The sequence below is a fragment of the Gossypium hirsutum genome, chromosome A05 (assembly GCF_007990345.1).
Source record: "Gossypium hirsutum isolate 1008001.06 chromosome A05, Gossypium_hirsutum_v2.1, whole genome shotgun sequence".
NCBI classification, from domain to species: Eukaryota; Viridiplantae; Streptophyta; class Magnoliopsida; order Malvales; family Malvaceae; genus Gossypium; species Gossypium hirsutum.
The window spans coordinates 9,124,385-9,152,279 of record NC_053428.1 but is presented as its reverse complement, the minus strand read 5'-3'; the positions used below and the strand labels follow the sequence as shown (position 1 = coordinate 9,152,279).

Sequence of the window (27,895 nt, the reverse complement as noted above, 5' to 3'; positions counted from 1 at the left end):
ATCAGCTAAACTTGCATGCAGGCCACGTGTAACCAAATTGCTGCCCACGTGTGAAAACCTTGTATCAACTCAAAAAGGAAAGACACTAAATGAAAGCCAAAAAAAGAAAGTGAGTTTGACTATATATTTTCTAACATCTGGTAGAGAAATCAGCTTGAAAATAAAAAGTGTTGTTTAGATCAAAAGAAGAGATTTTAAACAATGGCGTCTAATGTTAAGCCAGTGTTGGGTTACGCCATATTTTACGTTAAGGACGTAGCGAAATCCGTTGACTTCTATGCAAAAGCCTTTGGTTATAATGTTCGTCGCTTGGACGAGTCTCACAGGTGATTTTGGATATGCTCCCAAATGCATGTTAAATTTGTTTGTTTTATGAATGATGTTTGTAATTGTTAAATTTACAGATGGGGAGAGCTGGAGAGTGGGCAGACCACCATTGCCTTTACCCCAAAGCACCAACACGAGACCGATGAACTAACCGGTGAAGTCCAGGTTCCAAAATCTGATGTCCACCGACCCCCACTGGAACTCTGCTTTATTTACTCCGACGTTGACGCTGCATTCACGGTTGGTTTCCTCTTACTATAATTGAATTAATTCCATGTTAATCCCAAATAAAAGGATTACAATGGATGAGATTGTGAGTGTATATCTATAAGCATTCATTATGTAGGAGTAGTTTAAAATTTTAAGTTTTGCTGTAAAAAATAAGTGAAAGATTAAAATTTGAAGGTTCATTTTAGATTCATATTTGAAACTAAAAAAAATAAATTAATTTAAACAATATTTATTTTTACTGGGAAATAATATTTAAATTAGTTGCTATTATGATACATGATTTTTTTTAAACAGTTAATATAAATTATTTCAGAGTTTTAATTTGAAAATATAATCAATATTTTAGGTGTTAAAATTACATATAAGCATAACTTTTATAAATTTTTTATTTGGTTTGTAGTTAAAAAGCAATCTTTAAGAAGGTTATAATCTTATCATTAACACATTCATAAATTAAGATTTAACGGTGGGGTTGTCGTTGAACAGCGGGCAGTGGAGAACGGGGCGATGGCGGTGAGCGAGCCAGAGGACAAGAAGGATTGGGGACAGAGGGTAGGATATGTGCGCGACATCGATGGCATGCTTGTCAGGATGGGAAGCTATGTTAAGTCACCAAAGGAAGATTGATTTCAACTCTTTCTTTTTTTCTTTTACATTAAAATAAAATAAACTTACTTTAGCATCGCACAGCTTTGTAAACTTTGTTTAAGCTTTATCCATGAATAAAGCCTAAAAAGTTAAAAGAATAAATAATAATAATCAACTTCGATTTAGCATTGAATTAGACAAAACCATTTCGTGGTTTTCTAGAAATAGGGGATTAGATATATTTTCCAGAAAAATCAAACTGCAAAAGACAGATTTGAGAGAGAAACAACCATTATGTTGGTTCTTTAACAGCGAAAATCAGGGGGGCGGTATTGAGCTGAATGGCTAAAAGAAATTGCCACATTTCCATTGCTCAGAACTGAATATCCAATCAATCTCCTTTCTTACGTATTAATGTTCGACAAGTAACAATATTATCTTTCAGGATACGAAAAAATGAACATATTTCATTATATATAATCTTATATTCATCCAAATCCGATCAAAATTATATAGTATAGAAGCTGGCATTCAACAAGTCTTGGATCCCTGGGGTACACATTGTAGACCAACAGATCATAACATTTCCTGTGACCGTCTCACGCAGCGGCTCACCTTCTTCCTGAATTCATCTCTGTTCTCTCTCCATTCCTTCTGCATGTGCATATTGTGTATAAAACAATAATTTTTTTTCCTAACGAACACCATTATATAAACATGCTTTTGATTCTTTCGGTCTATCTATGATGATAGTAAGATTATATAAACATATGCTTTTTATCCCAATAAACACCATTATACAAATTCGAACATAAATGTAGGGTATAGACATGCTTCTAATATGGTTATACTCATCTTTTTTTCCGTACATTTGGAATATCGTGTGTTTAGCAAAAGGATATTTCAGGTGCAGTTTATAGAGAGTTTTAGTATACTAGAGCAGTTGATAGAAAGCTAAACACCATGTTAGTACAAACATGGAAAAGGAACATTATATGCAACTGCAGAAATCAATAGCCCAAAGTGCACCAAGAAAGGAATATATATGAATCAAGACGATCGATGACTACTTACAGCAGCTTCAACATTCGCGGGAGATTCGTCGTTAGGGCTGGAAAGCATTGATATGATACTCAAAACAATACTTTCGACCTGCCATATGTATACAGTAAGAGTTTACATTCGGTAATGCAATCTGCATGCATCTTATGATTTCCAGGGAATATTTTTATAGTTTTCTCTTGATTCCTTTTTCGTCTAATAGAACAAAATTACATGCTTGCAATCAAGTAGTTAAATTTGACTGAAACCTACGGCACCATGAATTTTAAGCACTTGTACAGGCACCAAAAAAAAAAAGCAATTAAAAAAAATTGACAATTCATAAACGTACAGTATGGATTGGCATCCAACGCTCACTTGCAAGCTCGTAGCCGTTTGGATCATCACCCGGAGGATGAAGAATTGATATGCAAACAGTGCCATCAGTATAAACTGCAATACCCAGAGACTAAATTAAACCATGCATCACATAAAGGCCTCTGAAAAGGACACAAAGGTGTACCATTAGGATGCCAAACGTCTGTTGTAAATTTCATTGTTGGAGGGCTGTTTGGGTAATCAGGTGGAAAGCTCATGATGGCATTGAAAAATCCCCCTTCACTGAAATTTTGAGAATTTGTGTTAAAAATAAACGAGTTATATTTCCCAGATGAGAGAATAATTATTCTCTTAATTATAACAGCTCATAAGACTGCTGCGAGATAAATTCGATAAAGCTAAATTGAATGGCAACTGGCAACACCATTACGAGGTAAAACTCAAAATCAAATATTTGAAACCTTCTAATCACCTACAGTCAACCAAGCTACTCGAGTTTATGAACCAATATTTGATTTGACTTCAAAATATGCCCTTAAAAAATCAACTCCGGCATGAATCATAACTCAGCTAAATTAATCCCGTTTCAAAACCCAAAGTTGTATTGAGCATGCATTATAGCCTCAGTTCGTGATCCAACGCCATCAAACAAATCCGACATCAACAATTCCTTAAAAAAACAGTGAATTTCAATTTTTAAAAAAATTACTAAAAAGTATCAGGTGGTCCGACAATTGTAACACTCCCTTCGAAAACATTGCTGTCATCAACCAATCCGGCTGAGAACCCATCTACCGGATTCTTACAAAGATCTGCAAAGCGATCAATCAAAAAAACCCAATTCAAAATCCAACCAAAACACCGCTCTTCATAAAAAGAATCATAATTGAAATCATTAAAATCGACATCGATAGTATTAAAAGAAAAGAGTACCTTTGAGCTGCTTTTGAAGGAGGAGGCTGGCTTGAGATGCCATATAAACAAAAAAAAAATGAAAAATATAGAGAGGAAGCAGAGAAAAGGGTCTGGGAAATGAAGAGACGGAAAATAAGAGAAAACTTGAAGCCGACAACAGAGTTCCAATTTATAGGTAAAGAAATTCGCGGATTGTGGACTCAGCGTTACGCACGGAAGAGCTTGGATTATGTAGGGTCAAATTTGTTTTAACCTGAGTTTTTTGAGCGAATTAAGAGTTGCCACGTGAGATTCGGTCGGGATCGGCGTGTGAAATGTGTTTCTGCTGCGTTCTGTGGGTGATGTTGTTTATACGTCATACTTATTTCTTTTTAGTTATTATATTTATATTCATATTATTTTGTATATGAATTGATATTATTTTCATATTGTAGTATGATTATTCTTTACATTTTCTTTCCATCGTAAAAGATAATCTTGATCGTAAATTTGGATAGTTAGCTTTATAGTATAGAAACTCGTTTCGCTTTTTTTCTTTCTTCGTTGATTTAAAAGTTAAATCTAAAACGACCTTATAGAATGTATAAAAATATATACATGTTATAGATAAAAATTATATATATTTATATAAAATTATATATATTCTTCGATTTTTACATTTGAATTTGAATAAACAAATTAAATTTATACAAAAAATTTTATCACATATCTATACGTAATTTTCACACTCATTCATCATATGAAGAATAAAGGGCATAGTTTGATGAGGAAAATTGTTTTGAAAGTTGATATTAGTAAAGCATATAATAGAGTGAATTTGAATTTCCTTCGCTTTATTATTGAGAGTATGGGCTTTCATTACAAATAAATGTCATGGATGATGCTCTGTGTTTCCTTAGTCAACTATCTTATCTTGTTCAATGGCAATGAGATAGGTTTTATTTCTCCTAAACCGGGTCTACGGTAGGGTGATCCACTATCACCATATCTCTTTATTTTATGCATAGAGGGACTTAGCTACCTTTCAAGGAACGCAAATAGTAAAGGAGTTCTTCAAGTACTTAGCTATCTTTTGCTCATGATAAGTTGGATACGCGATCTAGGATTGTTAATTAATGATTGCTCTCAAATTAGTTCTAGTTTTTAGTCATTTTCTATCCATTGGATTTTTCGCGAGTGCTAATAAAACCACTCATAATCTAGTGCGAGTTATTTTGCGTTATACAAACTACTTTGAGTTTGTTAATTGCCCATTTTCTATCTAATGATATTTTAGTTGCTGATTGTTCTAATGTTCCATGTGAGAACGAGGGGAGCTAGGTTGGTTGTATTGTATAAGCCTGACTGCTGGGTTTAGTTTCTCTCTAATTTTCTCCTCTTATTTATGGTGTTTTGGCTAATGAAACTAATAATAACACATATGCAATATGTATGAAATTGAAATGAAAAAATTAGTTTAAATTAAGAGTAGATGAAATTTTAAATAGGTAAGCACATCATATTAAGAATATTAAATGATTCAAATTGTTTATTATGATACTATTATTTTTCTTGAGTTGGTATCGAAATAACCTGTGAGACAAACTTGGTATAATATTTTCAATATATACATGCAATGTGGGTGAATTAAAATTTGTTTAATAACATTAAAATAAAACTTTAGTTGAAATGGTAAATAAAATATTTTACAAATGTTGGTGGAATGGATTTAAATCTCACCGTTTACAAATTTTTTATTAAGCCTTTTTTTTGTGTGCGTGAATAATAAGTGTAGGACAAAACCTTAAAATAACAATGCGACTAGCATGACTCAAGCATAGGTCATATCTAGGCTAGTAAACACCCCGGCCATTAGGCCAACTATTGAAATAATATAATTTATTTAAAATATATAAAATTATTTTAGTAATTTCCTTTAATGAGTTAGTATTGACTTAACTTTTGATGTGAATTCAATCACACACTTAAATAATAATATAGATATATATAATGAAAATTATTTTTTATTTTTTATTTTCCTTTTGGTGCCACCTCTTGTAAATATCTTTTTTTATTTTAAATTTACGGTATATTGAAGAAATCTAAATTATTGCTAAAAGCATTTTAAATAAAAATAAATAAATAAATACTAAAATCACAACCTTAAATTTATTAAAGATAAGATTGATGACATATTAAATATCTCTTAATAGAAATCTTTTACGTACATCGAGTTAAAAAAACAAAGACTCCTTGACAGTAAGTGGGTAGTGATATAACATTTGTAGATCTAAGAATGTTACGTGAAATAAGATAACGATAAGGCTAAGTCTTCATCTGATCTTACCAATTAAACGATAGGTATGTTTCATCTTTTTATGTTTTACCAAAAATCTGGTTAAAACAATCTCCAGCAATACCGGTGGAGGTTTTAATTTCTGTGCACTCAAATTCCAAGAAATTACTTCACTTAAAAGAGTTAAGCCTAATTTCCCATTGTTTACGAAAAGTATTTCTAAAAATTTCGATTTAAGTTAATAAAATTAATTTATTGTAATTAATTATTAATATTTTGATATATAAAATAGTAATTTTTAAATATTTTTATCTAATTAATATTAATTATTTGTAAAATATAATTTAAATATGTAAATTATATTTTAAATATTAATTATTAAAATATAAACTTTACAAATTTAAATATATAATTTTATATATTTGAAAAAAATTTCAATTGAGGAATAATTGTATATCTAATATAAATATTATATAAAATACATTAGTTTATAAAAAATTGTTAAAAATGTCCTTCAACTCTTAATGTGCTTTCCTCAAACACAAAAGCTCGAAAAAGATTTTGTTTTTATGTACAAAAGCATTTTTCAATAGCATTAGTAACATCAAAAGCTAGTTGTTTAATATTGTTTATGGTTGTAAAGGCATTTTTAATCCTAAAAATATTTTTGAAAAAAATGAGAATTAAAGGCTTAGTCAATTTTAGTTTGAGTTGTTCTTTTGTATAATTCTTAGTTCAGTTAATTAGTTCTTGTTTTACCCCACTAACATTTAGACACGTGTTAGCACAGTAAGCCATCAGAACCAACCTTTTTACCCTTATCGTCAGGTCCCCTTGACCATCCGCTCCTGTGACAAGGCCACCCGCTCAACAATTTACCTCATTAGGCACCTGCTTTCTTAGTATAAACACTGCCCAAAGTGTGAACATGTTTATAACAACGAGTGCATCCCATGAGAGAATAGCAACAATCTTGTATCGTCTAGGAACACTACATCCGCACTTCACGTACACTATGCGAGTACGATTGTTGTCCATTGTAACGGTTTACTACATCACACTATATGATAAGAGGACATCTCTTATCCATACCCTCTCGACGATGAAATGATTGAGCCTTTTAAGCCTCAAACTTGCTCTGAGCAATCTCCTCCTACTCCTATAAATACATTCTCATTTGTTGTGCATTGTATCAACAATTCTAATTAAGGTTATTTTAGTTCATAGCCTATTTGTACATATATATTTTTTTAATATATAATTTGTAATTGCTTAGATATGTACTTGTATTTATACTTTAATTATATTTGTAAATTTGAAAAAATTGTGTTGCAAAAATTTTATTCTACATTTTATTATTGCTTTTTTTCTTTTTGCAATGTCACACATAATATTGAAAAAAATTTCAAACAAAACCAAAATTGATGAAAAAAATTAGTCAACTAATAGTAAACATTTTTCCAACGTGGCATGACATACCAACCAAACGCATGGTTGAATTCAAATTCGAGCCTAATGGCATACAGGTTGATAATAGTGAAGTGAAGGCATTCGAGAGTGAAGTGACAATTCACAGGATGATACGAAGCTGTGCTGAGAGTGAAGCAGCTATGAAAGATTGGGCAAAATTTTGGCTTAATATGTACGGAGGAAGAGGGTATTTATAGTGAAGGTTTAACAATTAATCATTTATAACCCTTTACATGTGTCCAAAGAAGGCCTTGTCAAGGTAAGGTAGACCAAGTAAAAAGCATGTTAGTGTTTTTACAAGGGGACAATTGGATTTGATAACTACAAAATAATTGAACTTGATGAAGTTTGTGTTGCTGATGTAAAAAAAGCTTTACCACGCAAGGTAGGAATATAAAGCATGCTAAATCCAGGCTAAGAAATATACACATATTACAGGACCATATTGCAAAAGGACCGGAATAATTAGATAAAAACAAAAACAAAAAAGGGAAGCAAACATTTCACGTGTAAGTACCGTGACACAGGCATGAAAAGAGAAGAGATAATTTCTGAATATAGAGCCAAAAACTGGAAACTAGTATGAAAAAGAGACATTGTTTTGAAATTCAAATGCACGGTAATGAGTGCTCCACTATACTTTACCTGCTACTTCCTGTTTACAATTTCATTGTCTCTTTCGCAGAGATTCGCGTCGCGTCGCGTCCCAACGTAATAGTAAACACAATGTCAATATATATCTACATGATTACATGGCACATTTGCCATGGGAACACTGATATTTTACATTTTATAAAAGCTTATCTTTTAGTAATATCAAAGCTGTGCTTTTATGTTACTCGTAAATGCCTTAGGCATCTTCACTACTTTTGTGAATAAAAACACTTTTCTCTTCTTTTTTATAATATACAACGACGAAAAAGCCCCACAAGAAAAGGAAACCGATGGAAGATGAAAAACAACCTTCATTAATTTTGTCTAAACATAAACAATTACACACTTCAACTTCTTCAAACACCATTAATGCTTCAATCCCAACAATCAAACATTCACCATATCTCTAACATAGCACTACAGATTATTCAACAAACTCAAACTCATTATCGTCTTCCTCTAGTGACAGAAAATAACTTTTAGCTCACGTGGGGAAGAACAGTCGTGCATGAGCGAAGGGCTATCATGGGCGTAAGTAAATGTGGCCGGACAAGCATGTTTGAAAAACTCTGAATAGCTCGAAGCCCTACAGGTCTGAGGGCTATTGTAATGGTTCCTGCAGCAAAGCTCGTCGGTTCCGAAGGCAGCACAACCACTCTTACAACCCACAACTGGACCATGAGGAGGTGACCTATACTGTAACTTGCCGGGACACGTGGCCAGAATATTAGCCCTGCACCCAACGACGGGGCAAAGGCCTTTGCCTTCGTGCGGGGTAACAGTCATGGGGATGTTAAAACCGTCCACAAGGCTGACTTCGTAGGAAGAGAGATCTTTATGGCCACCGTGGTGGAGGCTGAACTGAGCAATTGTGATAGGAGTGGCTCCACCGAGACCGTTGCATTCAATGCGGTGGCCACAATCTCCCGTGGCACAGGAGAAATGTCCGTTAGAGTAGGTGCAGCCAGTTCGAGCCCAGATACGGCCAGACCAGTGGACGGTGGGGGCAGGGAAGGAACGGTGGGTGAGGGTATGAAGAGCGAAGCCGCCTCGTTCGAGGACAGGGTGGCCAGCGTTGGGTTGGATAGCAGGATAAATGGTGAAAGGGCAGTTGTTAACGACTGTTAAAATGAGACCAGGATGAGTAGCTTTACCAAAGCTGCATAACACAAAAATGGTAGCTAAAACTAACAAAGAAGAAGCCATTTTTGAAACGAATGTAGAGATGTATATTTAGCAATTTCTTGTTCGGTTCTTATAGAAAGCGAGGAAGAACATTATAGTTTTGTGAAAGACTGAAATACCCTTTCTCCATTTTTAATTTTTAATTTTACTGAACAGGGACCTGCAAAAAAAATTGTCAGAAACCAGAGGATGAAAATGACAGATTTAGACCAACTTTTCTTTACGAGGCTGCCTAAAGCTCAACTTTTTCATTCGGCTACTTGTCCATCCAGTGCTTTTAAAAAACTGCATTTTTGTAAAATGTAATAAAGAAATATTGTGAAAATTTATGTTGTTCATTTTTATAAAAAAGTTAGTTAAAATATATATTTTTTAAATATAATAGTGAAAATTAAAAATTTAATTAAATATATGATATTTAAATAATTTAATATAATTATATATAAAATATAAATTTTAAATTATTTATAAATTGATAATATATAAAATATTTTTAAAAAAATAAACATAATACTAAATAAAATTTAATATAATGATAAATGATATTTAAATAATTTAATATAATGATAAATAAAATATAAATTAATCTAATTATTTATATTCTTTTTAAAAGTTAATATAAATAGAAATAATTTATATTAAGATGATTCTAAAAATTTAATTTTTAGATATCAAAATTTTTTTATACTAATTCATATTTAATACATTTGGCTAAATAATCAATTAAAGTCCTTTTCTAAAAAAATTACGGAAACAAGCTAAATTTTAAAAAATTATGATAATAGGCTGATTTTGATGAATCACCTCCAACTGAAAACGTTTTCAATGATTTATTTTTAATAATTTAGATAATTTTTTTTAAATACTTTCATTAAAATTAAAATTTTTAAAATTATTCTAATATAAATTATTTCTAATATAAATAATGATATTTTGATAATTCTCATCTCATATGCAAAAGCTAAAAACCAGAAATACTTAAAAATCAGTTGATGAAAAATTATGTAGAAAGAGAGAGAAGATTATCAAGCGTCGAGTTCGAGGTGGAACGGTCAAGTTAAGACAAAACACGTTGGAAGGAAAAAGAAGTGGAACCAAGATAAGCGTTCAAGCAATCAACATCGTGTACGAGATCCTTGTCGGTAGGGTTGCGTAAATGAAATTACCAATTACTTTTCTATAACAATTTTTTTCATATTTTATCTCCAGAGTTCAATTCTAGCAAAGCTTTTTCTTTTGGGATGGATGACGACAAAGAAAGGCAACTGCTAACTCCAAAACTATAGAGGCTATATTAACAATAGATAAAAGATGAGATTTTTATCTGTGATATGTAGGTATTATTTTTTTATCATTTCAGAATAATATTTTATTTGACTAAAAAAGTGCGAAACGGACACAGGCTTTTCGTTTTCATATAAATGCCAACTAGGTACCGCGTAACATTTATTTTAATTACTAAATCTGATCGTTATCAGTGGAAAATGCAAGCACGAAAGAAATTGAAGCCCCCGTGGTTTTTCAAATATAAATACATTTTAGTTCATGAAAAGGAGAAAATATTAAAATTATACTAAACGCAAAAACCTAAAATATGCCCCAAACTTCTTTATTTTTGGTATACTTATAATTTGGTCTTTCTATTTTTAGATTTTAAAATTTAGACCCAAATACTAATATTATTCAAATTTTCCTTATAAATTTACTGGTTTAATATTTGAAATTAAAAAAAACCACTTAATAACCTTGTAAAAAAAATGACATTTTTGCAATGAACCTTAATTTGAAAAAAAATAATGATGTTGACAATAGAACATATTTTAAAATTTAAAAAATAAAAAAATTAAATTACGTACATATGCAAGTGTTATAGTTACTAAAATTTTTGAAAAAGAAAATATCTATGAAAAGCCCATCAACTTCTTGTTCTAAACTTAAAACTTGAAAGTAGCTTTACTGATGGATCACATACTTGCCCACCCAAAAAAAGGCTCAATTTACAGGTCTCTTTTGGACCTTTAAATCCAGGGCTTCATATTAGGCTTGGGGAATAGGATTTAGACCTTTTACTGTGATTTTGAAACCCCCATAAGGCTGAAATATATAGTAAAGGTGGTAATTGGTAAGAGATTTTCAGGTGATTTGTATGGTTTATTACCAACATATTTCATAAAAGTCAAGATTGCATATGATGACACTTGATTTGGACGTATTAATTAGAAAAGGATTAGACTAATCTGTAAACCCACTTTGCGATTTATGGTACCCACCCTGAAAATTTAAACTAATTTCAATTACACAGGCTTTAGTCGTATATAGGCAATCTGCAAAATGATTACTTCTCTTTTAACTCATTTAATTCTTAAATTCATCAATAAAAAAGTTATATAATAAATCTAAAATTCATAATTAAATTTGAGTATAATATTTTGTAATTACACAAAGGATGTATATTTACGTAATTATTATAATTAGTGAGTCCATCAAATTAGGTTAATTACACTTTTCAATTTTTAAGAAGAGTGAGAATTGAAGTAATTAAGTTGATAATTACACCCAAATCTAATTTTAAAAAAATTACTTTTATATATGTCAAAAAAATTACTTTTATACAATTTATAAAAATTATATTATAAGCATAAACCAGTACCAATATTTGGAATGGTTATGAGAAAAATAAATTTATATTATAAATCCTAAAAAATTCATTATAAAAATAATTTGTGTTTTATAAAATTATAAAAAAAATATTTAAATACTTAAAAAATTCTAAAGTTATGGCCAAAAAATTTTATTTTTTATAATATATTTATTTATAAAAAGTCAAAGCAAATAAATATGAACATAATTTATTTACCTACCCATGCTATATACTATCAAAATAATACACTTAATCGTAAAAAAAATGTTATAATTTTTTTTATCAAAATTTAATTATAAAAAAATAGCTTTATAAAATTATGACAAAAAATTATATTATTTATAAGTGTTATGAAAATTTTAGACAATTTGTAAAATTTTTTATAAATGTTATATATTATAAATATTATATTATATTTTTACTTAATTTACATATTATAAAGATATATAACCTAACATGAGTCTATCTTCAAATTAAGTTCATATAAATTTTTATAATTAAATTCAGAAATTATTTGGACTATAAACCTAAATATTATAAGGTCGATGTTAATTACACAAATAAAAAATGTTTTCTTGCATCATATTATGAGCTATAATACCATTTGAAAGAATGGTGCTAGATACAAACACCATGGACAACTTGCAAACTCTTTAATATGAGACATTCAAGGCTTTGGAATGTGGTTGAGAAGACATTTGTTGTTCTAAAAAAATATTTATCAAATTAACATCACTTTAGTATAGCATAAAAAAGCAAGGTTGGGTCGTACTAGCATATTGCATATTCATACCTTCAATCATATGTGGATTTGAAATGATCCATACTTCGAAAAGTACATAGAAGAATGATATTTTGACAATCTTAATGATGTAGGTTCAAATTCAGATAATTATGAATTCTGTCAAGGATCAATAAATAATGATATGGAGCATACGTTAAATATTAAATAGGGGATAACCCAACAAACATGCAGTAAAACAATTAGATAAAATTACATATGATCATTATGTTTTTTTCTTGTTATTTTATTAGTAATCATATTATCAATTAATTTTTTTATATAATTATAATGCATATGATGATTTTAATTTTAATTTTTATTGTTTAGAAATTATTTTTATCATATTAATAATTTTATATAATAATTAATATTTTTTAAAATATAAATTATATAATTATATAATTATAATTTGTACTACCAAACATGACATATATAACTACGATGTAAGTATATTAATACACTATATTAGTTAAACAAATTTAAAGAATTATAATTCTTTATAATTATAAAAGAATCTAGTTACTATTTAATAATTAAACTTTCATTTAATTATTTTACAATATCAAAATAGACTCCTACCAAGCTATATTAAAAAAAACAATTGTAGGGTTAAAACGATAGCTTTCGCCAATAAATGCTCTAAGGACAGTGTAACAACCCAAAATCCGTGAGCACCAGAAAAGTGTATTATCGGGCCTCCGTCTTAGTGAAATAAGTTCGAAAATAATTATTAAAAATATTTATGAGTCTAGTAGTGTGTTTAATTAGGTTTTAATTAAGTAAATTTAGCTTAATTTAGAGTAATTAGTAAAAAGGATTAAATTGAATAAGAGTAAAAGTTTAATTATAGATTAAAGAAAAATTAGAAGGACTTAAGAGGAAATTAAACTATTTCCTATAGCTGAGGCGGTTTAACGTGGAAAATATCAAAGATTTTATTGATTAAAAAAATATTTATTTATTTAATAATTAAGTATATTATATTATATTATATTATTATATATAAAAGAAACAAATAAGTTAAAAGAAACAGAATGAAAGCAAACGAAACAGAGAAAAACAGGGGAGAAAGAAAGGAAAGAAGAAAGAAAAGGGGAAATAAGGTTTATGAAGCTTGGAGTTAATTGGTAAGCTCAATCAAGTCCTTTTCTCATAATTTTGATATTTTAGAAGTCTTAAAACAAGTTTTTGATGAAATTAAGTTGTTACTTTGGAAGTTCTTAGGTTTCTAAACAAAGTTCATGTTGAATAAAATGATGAAATAGGGGTTTAATTGAACGAAATTCAAGTTAGAATAGATATAAGGATTGAATTGCAAAGTAAGCTATAAGTTTTGTGTTTTAGGGACTAGATTGAGGAAAATTCGGAATTAAGAAAATATGTTGAAAATTTAATAGTTAAATTTGAGTTTAAATGAAATTTGAATAGGAATAAGGTGTGAATTGGTGTTATAAATTTGGTTATTAACATTTTTCATCAAAACAGTTTTGGGAAGTAGCAATGGTCTGACTTTGAAAATTCACTAAAAATTTTATAAATTGAAGTAGAGGATGAACAAAATATGGAATTAAAGCTTATTGAGTCTAGTTTCTTATAGTAGAAACAGTGTAAGCAATTAATTGATGAATCAAGAGATATTTGAAATTTTGTAATACTGGTTCGGAGTGATTTCGAGATGCCCTGTTTTAACTTTGGAAAATCATTAAAAATTGTACAAAAATTATTATGGAGTGTAATTTATATATGTGAACTCCTTAATGAATCTAGTTTCAAAATAAATAAACAAAAACCTTATTCGAGTTCTGTACAATGAGATAATTTAGTTTTAGTAGAGAGAGGTCAGAACTGTCAAATGAAATAACAGGGGAGTATTTAACGAATAAACTGTATTAAATGGCTAGACCAAAAATTCTGGAAATTTTATGATTAGAATATATATGAGTCTAGTTTTAAGGAAAATTTACGGATATTAATTTGGAGTTTCGTAGCTCAAGATATAAATGATTTAGTAACAATGACTCAAGTAGACAGCTTAATGGTGAAATTATATATATACATTAAAAATGGTTAAATTTGCATGTTTAGGCTCATGAATTAAATTGAATCATGTTGTATTGATGATTATAAATTATTATTTTCGTAGCCAACAAAGAACCTGAAGCATCAGCATCGAAAGGAAAGGAAAAAGTCATCGAGTACTAAAACGGGAGAATTACGGTGTGTATTACTATAATTCGAATTTTAATTATTATTGATTACTGAATTTTTTTTATTGCTATGTATGGTAAGTAAGACTTGAGGTAAGTATGTGAAATTGATATGAATATTGAGTGAAAATGGAAGTGATGCAAATTGAATCAAATTGAATTGAATAAGTGAATTATGGAAGATGTAATTATTTGAAAAGCGTATTGATTGAAAAATGATTGGTGATTTGAATTGTGAATTGAAAGTGATATAGGATTGAGAAAGTGAATTGAATACCCTATTAACTATTCGGGCTGAGTCAGATATAGTTGGCATGCCATAGGATTGGAAGTGTTCAGGGATACTTCGACCTCGAGTCGATGAGACACTGGGTGTCACTATATTTCTTCGGATAGATTCGATGAGGTACTGGGTACCAACTTTACTTCGGCTAGGCCGATGAGACACTAGGTGTCAACTATTACTTCGAACTATCCGATGAGGCACTGGGTGCCATATTGGTGTGTTTGGTTGGATCCGTGTATCCGCCAAAGTCCGAGTTACGTTAATAGGGTGAAAAATTGAAATGTGAATTTGAGGCATTGAAACGAGAAAAATAAATTGAATTACGAATTGAAATTGGAATTGTGATAATAAGAGAAAAGTATGAAATCTATATTCATAAGTGATATAAATTTAAGTTTGAGAAAATACATTGATTTATGAATTAGTACATATGTCATTAATTGTTAGGTATTTTAATATTTATGTTTTTACTATTGTTGATATAATTTGAATTATGGTAATATCACTGAGTATATCCATACTCAGTGTACTGTTGTTTCCGTGCGCAGGTTAGTAGAAGTCAAGTGTCCTGGTTCAGCATCCAGAACATTCCCGACTCCAACACAAATTTGGTGATGTATATTTTTCTTTTGGGTAAAGGTGGCATGTACATAGGTGTTATATAGTCACTTGAATATGCATATTACTTTGGGTAGTGAAGGTTGAATTATAAGATTTAGATGGTTAAATGAAATGGTAAGAAAAGTATATGATATTTTGATACATGAACATTAAGTTGTTAAATGAATGAAGTTTTTAATCAATTTTGAATGATGCTATGATAGTTATTAAGTTGAAATTATGTTAATGATATAAATATTAGTTATATGAATGTGAAAAAATTGGTGCTGGTTGTTTTAGTTTGAATTTGCAGAAGGTTTTAGGTAAAAATAAGCAGACCGAAATTTTTATAAAAAAAGAAAAAAAAATTCAGAATATTCGAACAAGTTCCGTTCTACTTTTAACACGTGCTTAAACTTTGAGAGTTCAAGATAGGGACTCAATTATTATATTATACCATAAAAGTTATATTAATTGTAAATTATTAGTAAGTTGTCTGATATGTCCGGTAATGCCTCATAACCTCGTTCCGGTAACGGTTTGGGGTTAGGAGGTGTTACAGACAGTTAATTTAATTTATTAAATAAATTATTATTTTCGGTGTGAATTTAACAAATTAACTACAAAGTATTGTAATTAATATAAAAGGTAATTATTTGGTACGTGTGTATTTTTTAAAATATTTAGTTTTAAAATATTTTATTATAATCTATTTTTTAATCTTTTATATTTATTTGTTAATGATAATGTACCAAATAATTTCTATAAATATAAAATTTTACTTAGCAAAATCCTAAAATATTTTACCTCTCAGCATAAGAGTTTGAAAGAAAGTCATTTGCCTAGAGGAAAAAATGGAAAGGCAGAGCGAACAGCTGGACATCCGAAAACAACTTTCTTTTTCAAAAAAATTACCCCCCGTCCCCCCACCTTGCAGTTTCCATGATAATCTTAAGGAAGTTTTTAACATGAAAACATCATGACAGAATGCACGCGTCAGTAAATGCATGAAAACGCACCTGCTTGAAAGCAAACTGCCAACCATAAGCACCTGATCGAAGGCATATAAAACTTCCAGCAACTCAATCCACAAGCATTCTCGGTCATCGTGCATCTGAAAATTTATGCAGCCTTTGATATATATATATAATACAGATATTGACTTTCTTTTTTCCGCCAGTGACTTATCATTTTCTAAACTAGTGACATGAATCAATGATAAAGGCTGCTAAACGAGCTTACCTGGTAAGTCTTCAAAAGTTTTCAGTGCACAATGGGGGGTGTAAATTTGCACAAATAGCGGCCTACAGCAACTCAGGAGCTGCATTTGCATTGGTGGGTCCCGACACCCATGCCGACAGCAATGCTCAAAGCACTCAACAAAAAATTAATACTAGCATAGCACAGTATGTAGTTATAAATATATATATATCATGGAAGCAATGATCACCGAGGAATGATAACATATAAGTCAATTCCTAATAACTAGAAACAGAGATTTCTCAATCCAGTATATAATGGCATAGGATTCCCCAGCACCTTTAACAAAACATTCCTACATCTATTTTCAAGTTTGGCTATGATTACAGTAAATGTATCAGATAAATTGCTCCTTCATAGTTGTAAGAGCCCCCCACAACAGACCAGAGAATGCAGCACATGTCACCACCTTCATAAGATGAGAGAGCAACTTCTAATCTGTCTTCTACTAGCATGGCTCCTGCTTGCTGTTTCTCAGCTCCAGGGCTCCCAAATTAATGTTCAAGCTATTGAATCAGGCAAAGCTCTCTCTCTCTCTCTCTACTTTTTGTTTACAGCAAAATGCATTGCATGCAACTATATGAAGCCGGCTTCACATACTGGTTTAGGTTCTAAACTATTTACCTTTTTCTATCAGTGCCAACAGTTCGCTTCAAGTTCAGATCTAGAAGCCCCATGCCAAGGCCACGTTTACCTAACTGGGTAAGCACTGAGTACTCTCTTCAGTTTGAACTATTGTATTTATCTTAGCTAGTATAAGAAAATCCATTAACTAAATACTTCTTGCTACTAAATGATTAAAAAAAAAACAGGTTGAAATGAAAAAGATTCATAAATCCCCATCTGGTCCCAACCCAGTAGGCAATCACCATCCACCATCTAGGCACTGAGACAGTGGAAGCAATGGCCAGCATATATAGAATGAGGTAAACATGATTTGGGTTGGAGGTCAGATGTCATCATGTAGACTTCTTTTTTATGCTTGAGACAAAAATGAATTTTACTTTTATGATTCATGTCAGAAAACATGTATTGTTGTAATATTGTGTGCTCCTATTCTCCATTAAAATGAGCTAGCTCTGGCTTACACTAATAAAGATTAGTTTGCTATGAGAAGGAATGTTTGGTTTTCTTCATTCAGAAGGTATCCTATCTCTTAGTTATGATACTCTGCATAACAATGCTTCTAGTACTTGCAGGTAAGATAAGCCTGAAATGATACGTTACACTATGTATGCAGAAAGAACAATTGATCCTTAAGCGACTGAAACTATATAAAAGAAAAATTGACAAATATTCATGTGATAGGAAATAAATTCTAAACTAAACATACACCCCAGTTCAGTGGTTCAAATCATATCAGAGGAAGCAATGAATGCACAACTATCTACCACTCCAAGATTACTGTTAACAAATAGCTTAACAAGCCACAGAATAAAAGTGTTATTTTAGTGTTTACACAGAGGAACAAAATATTCCTAATTAGAGAAATGCTGAAATATGAAAAGATATGGGCCATTTAGAGCATGGACGTGGAGTTTTTTAGTCGAACAATTTTCTTTTTCATGATTTTGCAATAAATCTCAAAATGAATGTGCCACCATAAAAACAGTCAATATACTAAAAATAATATAATTCCTATATATTCAGGACTCTACCATAAACTACAACAATTCAGTATATAATCCTCCTATACAGCATGCTTCTGCTTAGATCTCTTGCTTCATCTTCGCTAAGAATATTAGGAACCTGTTGCTTGCACTCGAAGCATATGCTTCATCAAGAGCCTCATCACCCTGATGGAAACTTCAAATTAGATATTTTGCGGATAAGGTTCAGATTTGCACAATCTAAAATGGTGAAATATTAGAAAACAACATTACAGCTGCACATCAATATACCAAGCTTCTTCCTAAAAGCCTAAAGTTGAATGTTTCCAGATAAAGAAAAGCAAAACCTCCCAATACCTGTAGAGAGTACTACATTTCAAATACGTAATTCAAATTTAGATTAATTCTTCAAGTTTAGAACAAGAGACTGAACAATGCTATTTTAAAACCAACCACCGTCATCTGCTGAAAATTAATTTTTGCATATAAGACAAATAATTTGTGATTGCAGTCCAGTGTCCCATCCTCTTGTTGCCAATTAATTCTCCTAGCATGCTCATGCTTGCACACACATGCTCACAAAAGAAACTATTTGATTTTACTACATAGTTCAATCAGTGTTGGATGTACATCAGTGGAACCCACCTACTAACACCACAAATTCAAAATTTTGTGATCATGATCATGCTGCCATAAACATGCAATGCAGACAAACATCAGCTCTCTCCAACTATGACTAGCTTTCAATGTCATTATTTGTTTCTTTATTGCTGTCCTAAGTGACAAGTTTAGAAAGTGCACACATGACAGCAAAAAAGTAGTACTGTTCCCGCAAATGAAGCCGTACAATTCAACTTGCAAACAATATTAACACCTTACACCCACGGTCCCACTTTGAAAACTCTGTTATACATGCAATTTGTATCTTCTTGAAAGTGATAAAAAAATATGGCAAGTTCAAGAAGGTTGTAATACTAGTCCACTATCTACTCTACTTTGCATTGGGATTAGTACACATCACAATCATGTACTCTTTTGAAAACTCTACATGCAATTTGTATCTTCTTGAAAGTGATAAAAAAATATGGCAAGTTCAAGAAGGTTGTAATACTAGTCCACTATCTACTCTACTTTGCAGTGGGATCAATACACATCACAATCATGTACTCTTTTTCAATAGAAAAAGTGATCATATTTTTTCTCCTCTCATTTATGGTGTAAACTGTATGAGAAATTCCAAAAACACGTTTGGAGGCTCAACCTTCTACAATCTACATAGCCTCTAGACACTAAAACTATAAATTTACATTGCCCTTTGGACATACAGTTTGTCTGTATGTAGCTTAATATTAAGGCGTACCTTGTAACAGCAAGTTTGGGTGTTCCAACTCTTAAAAGTAATGATGTTCTCGTAAACAAGTAATCAAGAAGACAAGAACAAGCCACATGCCTACACTACATTTAATAGGAAAACATGCAGATGTGGAAATCTAGGGGATGGCTGATCAAATTCAAATCCAGAGGGAATCAGATGCAATGAAATGGAAGTAATAAGGTACCTGGGAGGCTTCATGACCTCCATTGAAACAAATCGAAAGACAACAGGAAGCACAGGTAAAACAAGGTATGCAACAGTATGCCGACCAATAGTGGATGACCATTCTGCATGACACCTCATATGTTAGATAACCTTATCAAAGATTCAAACCTAAAACCAGAACAACATCTCAGTGCATTGTCAACAGAAGCTATATCTGAAATCTCGACTTTGCCATTCTACATTTGATCTCACCTATGCCCAATGCAGTTAAATTATATCTTTACAAATTAGTGGCTATTCCAATTACTGTTTTTCATCCATTGCAATCAAAGGTGAAACAGAATCAGTGGCTTTGAATCTTTGATATATCAATAGATTTTCAGGAACAACTAGAGGATTGTCTCGAATAAGCAAAGTAACCAAAAAAGAGAACTGTTAAACTTAGAAGTTTGGAAAGTAAGCTTATTACCACAAATGGAATAAGCCAAGAAATCACAGACCCACATTGCCGAGCAGCAACTGTAGTTGGGCCACCCAAAGAAGGGATCCAAAAGGAACCTTCGGTCCACTGACCCTTTGAGTTATAGAAGTTTGCATCCATCAGCAATGAAAGTTATTTAACATCCAAAAGATTTTTCCTACATCAAACACAATGCCCATGCTACATCCACCACTATAATACCTCATTTGCCACGTTTGAAAGAGCTTGAAACAGGCATATCCAGACTGGAATACTGGCTAAAGGTGGGAAACAACCTGCAGATATGAACGAAAAAGATAATACTGAGCACCACCTTGTGAAACTAAATGCCATATGACCTTCAAAAATAAACAGTGACAAGGCCCAAAGAGAAAGAATGGCACAAGAAACCTTTGCATTATCAATTCATAATTCTTTTTTTTGATATAATAATACAAACGCCTAATTTCAAGTTAATTGCTACACCACCATCATAAATTTCACTAAAAAGCTAAGACATCAAAGAAGCAAAGAATCATCTTTCCATAAATTTGATGGAATATGAAAAATAAACAGAATCCAAATGATTAATCAAAAGGATACCTGCCTGAGAATTAATCCTAGCCTACTTACACCGCTACACGAGCAAGATGTTTCAATTTGTATTCCTCCTAACTAACACAAAAGATAACAGTTAAAACTAAAAAGTAAATACTCAAATTCAAACTCCATCATTACATGGTTGCCTGCATATATTTTTTTGATAGCATCTATTTTTGGTTGAAGATTTTGCATAGCTAGTATTGATTCCACGCCTAAACATGTAAAAACCATCGCCAAGTAATAGTTAACTACCGAATAAAAAAAGTCAAGACCAAAGTTAATGTAATGTCTCCTAACCCTATACCGTCGTCGGAACAGGGTTACGAAACATTACCAGTCAGTACAGTCCAATTTCAGTCATTAATCAAAATAAATATTCATACTCATCCTAGTTTTAAGATGTTGTCCCTTTAATGGGCCCTCGCGGTCCAATATAGATAGTAAATTCAATTTGGAACTAATTTAGAATCAATACGAATTTTTTTTATATTTCAAAATTCATACTATATACCGTTGCCAACCATAATTTACTTATTTCATCAATACTTTTACAACTTAAATGACTCTCATTAAACATCCTAGGTACATGCCATTATCAATACTCAACATACTTTACCTCATTGAATTCGGGATCGGCCTGGAATGCTGATTCAACAGTCTAGCCTTAACTTAACCTGCGCACGGAAACAAACTGTACGCTGAGTATACACTCAGTGGTATTTCTATAATCCGAACACTTGATAATATAACAATTAAACTTAAAATCACAATAACAAATATAACTATTCATTTATTTATTTTATAGATAAGTTTCATTTACTTACCATAAAAATTCTATACAAGCCATATAACAAACACAACAACATATTTGCTCAATTCTTTTCATTTGCTTACCTATAAACTTTTTACAATATATTCACAATTCATTTGTATTCACACTTTACTTCTTAACAATATACCATTTTAATTCATTCCAACATCAATCATCATCCATGTGAACTTCACTCATTTCATGAACCTTTTGGTTCATGTTTTCAATCTCATATCTCAATTTCAATTCTCAATTCAATTTCTCATTTCATTCCAATAGCTCAATCAATCAAATTCACTCGATTTATCTTTTCACTTATTTACCCCTATTAACAAGACTCGGACTCTGATAGATACGTGGATTCCTCCCAAACACACCAGAATATCCAACCCAAACACACCCGGAATATTATAAATCCTCCATAACACACCAGTATATCATATCCTCCCAAACACACCAATAAGGCATTAAATGCCTCTTCAGATAAACCGAAGTATATAATAACAGAAACATCTTCTCGGCCGAACTACAAATCTCCTCATCACATCATAAATCCAATGGCATGCCATTTGTATCCAATCTGGTCCGATACTGTTAATAGGGTATTTGATTCACTTTCTCAATTTAATAAATCTTTCATCAATATACCATTTTTGTAATAACCCGAAATTCACGGGCACCGAAAAAGTGAGTTATAGGGCCTCCGTCTTAGTGAAATAAGTTCGAAAATAATTATTAAAAATATTTATGAGCCTAGTGGTGTGTCTAATTAGGATCTAATTAGGTGAATTTAGCTTAATTTAGAGTAAGTAATAAAAAAGATTAAATTGAATAAAGGGTAAAAGTTTAATTATAAAGCAATAGAAAATAAAAAGGATTAAAATGGCAATTAAGCCATTGACTACAAATGAGGCGGCATATTGGTGAAATAAAATCAAAGATTTTTTTTTAGGTTTTATATATTATAATGATTATTATTATGGTTTTATATTAAATTATTATAATTATTAATTAACATTATGGTTTTATATTAGATTATTATTAGCATTATTATTAAATAAATTAAATAGAAGACAATTGTATGGTAATAAAATATACATGTGTAAGAATTATATTGGTACAATTGTAATTTAAATATTTAATTACTTATAATTTAAGTATAAAGATATTTTATAATTATTAATTGTATTAATTAAATCATGAGATTCTTATTTGATAAGCAAATTAGATAATGACATTTGTAATAATATAAATAGGTACACTTGTTATATAATTATTAATTTACTTAATATTAAAGTAAAAGATATTTTAATATATGATATTAATATTATATTATGTTAATAAAATAATAAAGCATAAAAAGAATTAAGGAAAAAAAACAAAACTAACAGAAACGAAGCAGGGAACAAAACGAAAACAGGGGAAGAAAAAGGGAAAGAAAATAAAAAGGGAAATTGGGATTTTAAAGCTTCAAGTTTAATTGGTAAGCTTAATTAAGTCTTTTTCTCTTAATTTTGATATTTTAGAAGCTTTAAAACAAGTTTTGAAGAAATTAAGTTGATAATTCAAGAGTTTATATGTTTCCAAATATGGTTCATGTTGGATAAATTATGGAATTAGGGATTTAATTGAATGAATTCTAAGTTAGAATTGATTAAGGGATTAAATTGTAAACTAGGCTATAAGTTTTATGTTGAAGGGACTAAATTGAAGAAATTTCGAAATTAGGGAAATATGCTAGAAATTTTATAGTTAAATATAAGTTTAGACAAAATTTGAATAGAAAAAGAGAGTGAATTGGATTAAGAAAATAATTAAGTTTAGTTAGGATTAAATTGGAAATAAGGTAGGAATTGTTTAGAAATTTAATTATTTATTATAATTAATGCTGTAAATAATAATATAAATTACTATTATTTTCGTAGCCAACAAAGAACCTGAAACGTCAGCACCGAAAGGAAAGGAGAAAGTCATCGAGGACTAAAACGGAAGAATTACGGTGTGTATTACTATAATTCAAATTTTAATTATTATTGATTGTTGAAATTTTAATTGTTATGTATGGTAAGTAAGACTTGAGGTAAGTATGTGATTATTTGAAAAGTGTATTGATTGAAAAATAAATAAATAAATGGTGATAATTGTATGGTGTTGATGGTATACACTTGTGTGAAAATTAATTTGTATATGAATTAATATAATAGATATTTGAATTGAATGAGTATTGAAAATTTTTGTGTAAATTAAATTGAAATTAGAAAAAGTAAAATAATACCCTATTAACTTGTCGGACTAGATTTTATACAAATGACATGCCATTGGATTTGTGATGTGATGAGGAGATTGTAGTTCGGCCGAAAAGATGTTTCTGTTATTATATACTTCGATTTATCCGAAGAGGCACTTAATGCCTTACTGGTGTGTTATGGAAGATTTAAAATATTCTGGGTGTGTTTGGGTTGGACATTCTGGTGTGTTTGGGTGAAAATCTGTGTATCTGTCATAGTCCGAGCTTTGTTAATAGGGTAAATAATTGAAATGAAATTTTGAAAATGAGATTATTTGTTTTAGCACTATTGAAAAGTACGAGAAAGAATGTATGAACAAAATTATGAATTGAGTTAGTATGAGAAAAATGAATTATGAATTTAAGATTTATGAAGTAAAATAATTATATATAAAAGTAGTTTAAATAATTATAAAATTTATGGTTGATGTTTGTAATTTATTAATGTTAAATAGTCTTGATTTATAGTAATACCACTGAGTATATCCATACTCAGCGTACGGTTGTTTCCGTGCGCAGGTTAGTAGAAGTCAAGTGTCCCGGCTCAGCATCCAGAACAATCCCGACTCCAACACAAACTTGGTGATGTATATTTTTCTTTTGGGTAAAGGTGGCATGTACATAGGTATTGTTTAGTCACTTGAATATGTATATTACTTTGAGTAGTGAAGGATGAATTATAAGATTTAGATGGTTAAATGAAGTGGTAAGGAAAGTACATGATATTTTGATACATGAACATTAAGTCGTTAAATGAATGAAGTTTATAATCAATTTTGAATGATGCTATGATAGTTATTAAGTTAAAATTATGTTAATGATATAAATATTAGTTATATGAATGTGAAACATTGGTGTTGGTGATTTTGGTTTGAATTTGCAGGAGGCTTAGGTAAAAATAAGCAGAAATGCTGCCGAAATTTTTTTATAAAAAAAAATTTGGAATACTCGAACAAGTCCCGTTCTACTTTTAATACGTGTTTGATTTTCGAGAGTTTATTAAGGGACTTAATTATTATATTATACTATGAAAGTTATATTAATTGTAAATTATTCGTAAGTTGTTTGATATGTCCGGTAATGCTTCATAACCTCATTCCGGCAACGGTTTGGTGTTAGGAGGTGTTACAATTCTAATAATCACATATATTCACACATTTTCATAATTTCATATATTTTCATTCAATTCAACAAATATATTTCAATTATTCACATTAATTCATAATTCAATACAACTCAATTCACTTTTCAATATCAAATATTCAATTATCACAAATCTCATATATTCATGTCAATTCCCTCATATTCCAATCAATATAATTTTTCAATATAACATTCATTCAATATTCAAATTTTTACATAAATCATATATATAATATATATTTCAATCAATATAAATTCAATCAAAATGATTTCAATCAATATAAATTTGATAAATTCATCACATACCAAAATCAATCCATTTCAATTGTAAAACATCATAATTCTAACACTAACAATTGTCATATGTATATAAATATAACAATTAATGACTGAGTTTGGAATATAGAAATACAAACCGTAATTTTCAAGTTAACTCCCGTTGACTTTGTCTTATCCTTCCTTAGCCGAGATTTTCGGTACCACATTGACTATTAAAGTTTAAAGCTTCAAAACCTTGATTTTCCCTTTTCTCCATTCCTTTCCTTTCTTTCTCCCTTGTTCTTCTCTGTTTCGTTTGCTTTTTTTTTCTTTTTCATTTCTTATATTTCATTTCTTTTATTTCATTTATTTCTTTATTTTATTTCTTTATTTTATTATTAAACTATTATAATATTATTATTTATACATGTGTATATTTATTAATACACATGTATTAATTTTTCACCTTACACTTGTCATAACTTTTATTTAATTAATTAATTAATATAAAATAATATTAATATAATATACTTTAATTATTATTATTTTACTTATATAATAAGTAAATACACATGTATAATACATGTGTACCATTTATATTTGTACACATTTAACTTATTTTAACCATACATTTGTCACCTCTTTTTGGCTTATTTCTTATTTAGTCCCTTCACTTTTCTTTATTCTATAATTAAACTTTCACACTTAATTCAATTTAATCATTTCTACTAATTACTCTTAATTAAGCTAAATTTACTTAATTAAAGTCTAATTAACTATTTAATTGACTTCGTAAATATTTTTAATAAATATTTACGAATCTATTTTTTTAGAAATAGAGACCCGAAAATTCACTTTCTCGATAATCGTAAAATTTGATTCATTACAATTAAATTCTAAACGCTTCCTTTTTCTAATAAAATGAGACCAAATTCAAACCTACGGCTTTGTCAAAGCAAATATAGCTATCTTGACAGTAACCGTAAGCAATTTGACCGGGAATACATTTGCGTAGGACACGTCTAATGCCGATAATCCATCTTTCAAAACCTACATAATATAAATCAAGAAATAGTTGGTTAGCCAATTAATCAATTACTTGATTGATTCCTCGATTATGTGTTTATACGTAGGAGAGAAGCTTTACCTTAAGAACAAACTCTATCAAATGGAAGATGAAGCCGAAGCAGACGCCATTTATTTTTAGCGCGGCAGAGTCGGTGGACCAACTGCAACAGCAGCACCGGCGACAGTGTATAGGAGGCTCTCTGCTTTGGTAAAAAGTTTTTGCAAATCGGCGGATGAGTCGAGTGACGGGGAACCGGAGGGATGTCGTTGAGGATTTTCCTTTCCCTTTTTTTTTAACTATCCTTATTTTGATGATTCCTTGAAATGAAATTTACCACCAAAAGTTCCTGAGCGGGCATGTTTTCAGCCAGGCAGTCCTTCCTTACTCGAATGATAAAAGGGAAGGGAGAAAAAATTGTTCGTGCACGTTGATTCGAGCCCATTTCGTAATTTATTTTATAATTTAAATTATATTAGATTAATGGGTAAACTACACTCAAGGTCACTAAACTATTAGTATATTTATGTCTTGGTCACTCAGCTTTAAAAATTGTAAAATGGTCTTTGAACTATTTAAAAGTTTTTATTTAAGTCATTGAACAATTCAAAAATTTTATTTAAGTCACTAGGCTGAGAAGTTTTGTTTTAGAAAATTTTTTGATTAGCTAGCTCCAAACTATGATTCGAAGATCGGTAGATGGATCGATACCTATCAACGAGTAGAAGAACATACCTTAGATCTTAATTGATCTGACGGCCAGTGTCGAAAATCAGAGAAGAAAGCTGTTTGGACTTTGATTCGTAAATTCGTGACACTCAAAGCTATTTCATAAAAAAAATTAAACTGTAGAAAAGAAGGTGAACTAGAACTTTTGATTGGTACAAACAGTGCGAACAGAGAAGGTCATACAATAGCAATTTTATTAGCCTAGTGACTTAAATGAAAATTTTCAAATATTTTAATAACCATTTTGTAACTTTTTTAAAATTAAGTGATCAAAATATAAATTTATTAATAGTTTAGTAATATCATGTATAGTTTACTCTAAATTAATTAAAATATTATGAAATTTATTTAATAAAAAATTAGTTATTAAATAATAATTCTCTAGTAAAAAAATATTAAAAAATAATATTGGTCCCATAGTAGCTATTCTTGGGGCTATGACAGCTTTCATCGTAGCATTGTAGGAATGAACCATTGCAAGGAATAAGCATTCAATCCCACAATTTTTTGCTCACAGTCAACTCTCTCGCTCGAAATAACAAGACTTTTTCTATTTATATATTTCTAATAAAGTTTAAATTTTTT

At 30.2% G+C, this 27,895-nt stretch overlaps 4 protein-coding genes across 5 annotated transcripts; 2 read left to right on the top strand and 2 right to left on the bottom strand.

The window, feature by feature from the left end:
* The first annotated feature begins 111 nt into the window (after positions 1–111).
* On the top strand, positions 112–1,331 carry LOC107959095 (uncharacterized). Its single transcript, XM_016895072.2, has 3 exons — positions 112–326; positions 405–567; positions 1,045–1,331. Exons 1-3 carry the CDS (start codon positions 202–204, stop codon positions 1,183–1,185), a joined length of 429 nt encoding a protein of 142 aa, XP_016750561.1. The 5' UTR covers positions 112–201; the 3' UTR covers positions 1,186–1,331.
* Positions 1,332–1,530: 199 nt separating this feature from the next.
* LOC107959094 (ubiquitin-conjugating enzyme E2 7) lies at positions 1,531–3,618 on the bottom strand. Of its 2 annotated transcripts, XM_016895070.2 has the most exons (6): positions 3,460–3,618; positions 3,236–3,338; positions 2,711–2,808; positions 2,540–2,640; positions 2,221–2,298; positions 1,531–1,800 (listed from the first exon to the last, which is right to left on the bottom strand). In XM_016895070.2, the coding sequence occupies exons 1-6, from the start codon at positions 3,500–3,502 to the stop codon at positions 1,723–1,725; spliced, it is 501 nt and encodes a 166-aa protein (XP_016750559.1). In that variant the 5' UTR covers positions 3,503–3,618; the 3' UTR covers positions 1,531–1,722. The 2 variants fall into 2 exon arrangements, with proteins under 2 accessions (XP_016750559.1, XP_016750560.1); XM_016895071.2 differs by lacking the exon at positions 2,221–2,298.
* A 4,515-nt stretch (positions 3,619–8,133) lies between these two features.
* LOC107959099 (osmotin-like protein) lies at positions 8,134–9,354 on the bottom strand. The gene has a single exon (XM_016895075.2). The coding sequence runs from the start codon at positions 9,044–9,046 to the stop codon at positions 8,300–8,302; it is 747 nt and encodes a 248-aa protein (XP_016750564.1). The 5' UTR covers positions 9,047–9,354; the 3' UTR covers positions 8,134–8,299.
* Positions 9,355–17,088: 7,734 nt separating this feature from the next.
* On the top strand, positions 17,089–20,319 carry LOC107961374 (CLAVATA3/ESR (CLE)-related protein 46). Its single transcript, XM_016897522.2, has 3 exons — positions 17,089–17,321; positions 17,441–17,505; positions 17,616–20,319. The coding sequence occupies exons 1-3, from the start codon at positions 17,123–17,125 to the stop codon at positions 17,691–17,693; spliced, it is 342 nt and encodes a 113-aa protein (XP_016753011.1). The 5' UTR covers positions 17,089–17,122; the 3' UTR covers positions 17,694–20,319.
* Positions 20,320–27,895: the final 7,576 nt, after the last annotated feature.